The following is a 1759-nucleotide window of genomic DNA, read 5'->3' on the forward strand; positions in this document are numbered from 1 at the left end:
ATCGTTGTTTGGCGGGCCCGGGCTGGGGATTCGAACCCGCCACCTTAGGTGTATGTGGCTGGCGCCTTAGCCGCTTGAGCCACAGGCGCTGAGCCAAGAACTGTAATTTTTAAAAGTTGTTCCATTCTCATGGAGAGGCAGTAAGTCAAAAGACAATAGTTTAAGAATATTAGAAATAAATGGCAAACAACAGCTGTGATGTATTACTTATCTTATTCCTCTTATTTCTGTTCTTTGCATGTACATCTCACTCTATCTTAAAATAGCACAGCAGGAACTCTGACCTGCTACCCTTTTAGCCCCCCTGCCACTCACTAGTCTGTACCAAAGCCTAGGGTTTGCTGAACCCAGGTAAATCCAACCAACCTTTTGCTCTTTCTGCAAGAGAACACTATTGCTTAAAATAACTATCTCACCCTTTGTTCTCAACACCATTAGTATGTCCCACACATTTCTAAATGCCCCTAGGAGGGATTTGTAGACTGGACACTTAAAGACCTACCAGTAAACAGGGTCTTCCTTGAGATCAGCTCTCTCTTTGGGAGACAGGCTGCCTTCGACAACACGTCCAACAAGCTGGTCAATAGTGTCTACTACCTTGTGATCTGCTCGCTGGGGGACTGCTGGAACACACAGAACAGCTTTACTGAGAAACATGGTGAATGTGGGTCCTGGAAAGACCAGGATCATGAGTTTAGGGGCTTAGCATTAAACTCAACCAGGCACCAACAGCTAAATTCCTCATTCATAACACACCAGTGTTGAAAAGAGGAAAACAGTATTTTATTCTAGAAATGAATATGCAAAATCTCCTCCTAAAAAATATAACAGCATGACCACCAGAACAGAAACAGTCACAGCTTACAGAGCAATTTATGTCTCTATTCTAAAAAAGGAAATGTTACATAGCAATTTGATATTACTTTTCATGTATCACTTAAAATATAAATGTAATTAGTGTTAAAGTGAAAAATACAAAGGTATATGTATCTAAATATAATAATGCATCTAGACTATGATTCTCAATATAAAAATGGGGATAAATAAATATGGACACAAGAAAAAATCTGAAGGACATATAATGGTAACAGTTTATAGGAGATAGATTTAATCATGGATTTCCTTTTCCCTATGCTTTATCTTTAAAAAACAAACATATAGTCTTGGCGCCCATGGCTCAGTGATTAGGGTGCCAGCTACACACACCAGGGATGGTGGGTTAGAATCCGGCTGAGGCCTGCTAAGCAATAATGACAACAGCAGCAAAAAAATAGCTGGGTGTTGTGGAAGGCACCTGTAGTCCCATTTACTTGGGAGGCTGAGGCAAGAGAATCGTTTAAGCCCCAGAGTTTGAGGTTGCTGTGTGCTCTGACACCATGGCACTCTACCAAGGGTGCAATAGTGACACTGTCTCAAAAAAAAAAATAAGAAAATATATTTATAGGCCAAGTGTGCTGGCTCATGCCTATAATCCTATCACTTTGGGAGGCTGAAGCAGGATCGCCTGAGGCCAGAGTTCAAAATCAGCTAGCAACTCAGGAGGCTGAGGCAAGAGGATCACCACAGCACTCTTCCCAACATGACCAAGTGAGACTCTGTTTCAAAAAAAATCAAAAAACAAAAAAAAAGTTTTAAAAGGTCGAAAGTTTCACGTCAAGTGTTCACAAAAAATATCTGATGGGCTTGGCGCCTGTGGCTCAAGCGGCTAAGGCGCCAGCCACATACACCTAAGGTGGCGGGTTCGAATCCCCAGCCTGGA

General features: G+C 41.9%; 1 protein-coding gene across 3 annotated transcripts in view; it reads right to left on the reverse strand.

Annotated features, from left to right (window-relative positions):
• Window positions 1-1759, reverse strand: part of SUGP2 (SURP and G-patch domain containing 2) — a 46249-nt gene that overhangs the window by 29175 nt on the left and 15315 nt on the right. For all 3 annotated transcript variants that reach the window (XR_002774976.1, XM_003796587.1, XM_023517149.1), the window contains exon 4: window positions 503-623. Coding sequence is in view for 2 of the 3 variants with exons in the window: in XM_003796587.1 (XP_003796635.1) it covers window positions 503-623 (121 nt within the window). In the remaining variant the exon portion in view is untranslated. The remainder of the gene's footprint in view (window positions 1-502; window positions 624-1759) is intronic.

The sequence above is a fragment of the Otolemur garnettii genome, unplaced genomic scaffold, assembly GCF_000181295.1.
Source record: "Otolemur garnettii isolate 467f Iridium unplaced genomic scaffold, OtoGar3 scaffold00105, whole genome shotgun sequence".
Taxonomy (NCBI): Eukaryota; Metazoa; Chordata; class Mammalia; order Primates; family Galagidae; genus Otolemur; species Otolemur garnettii.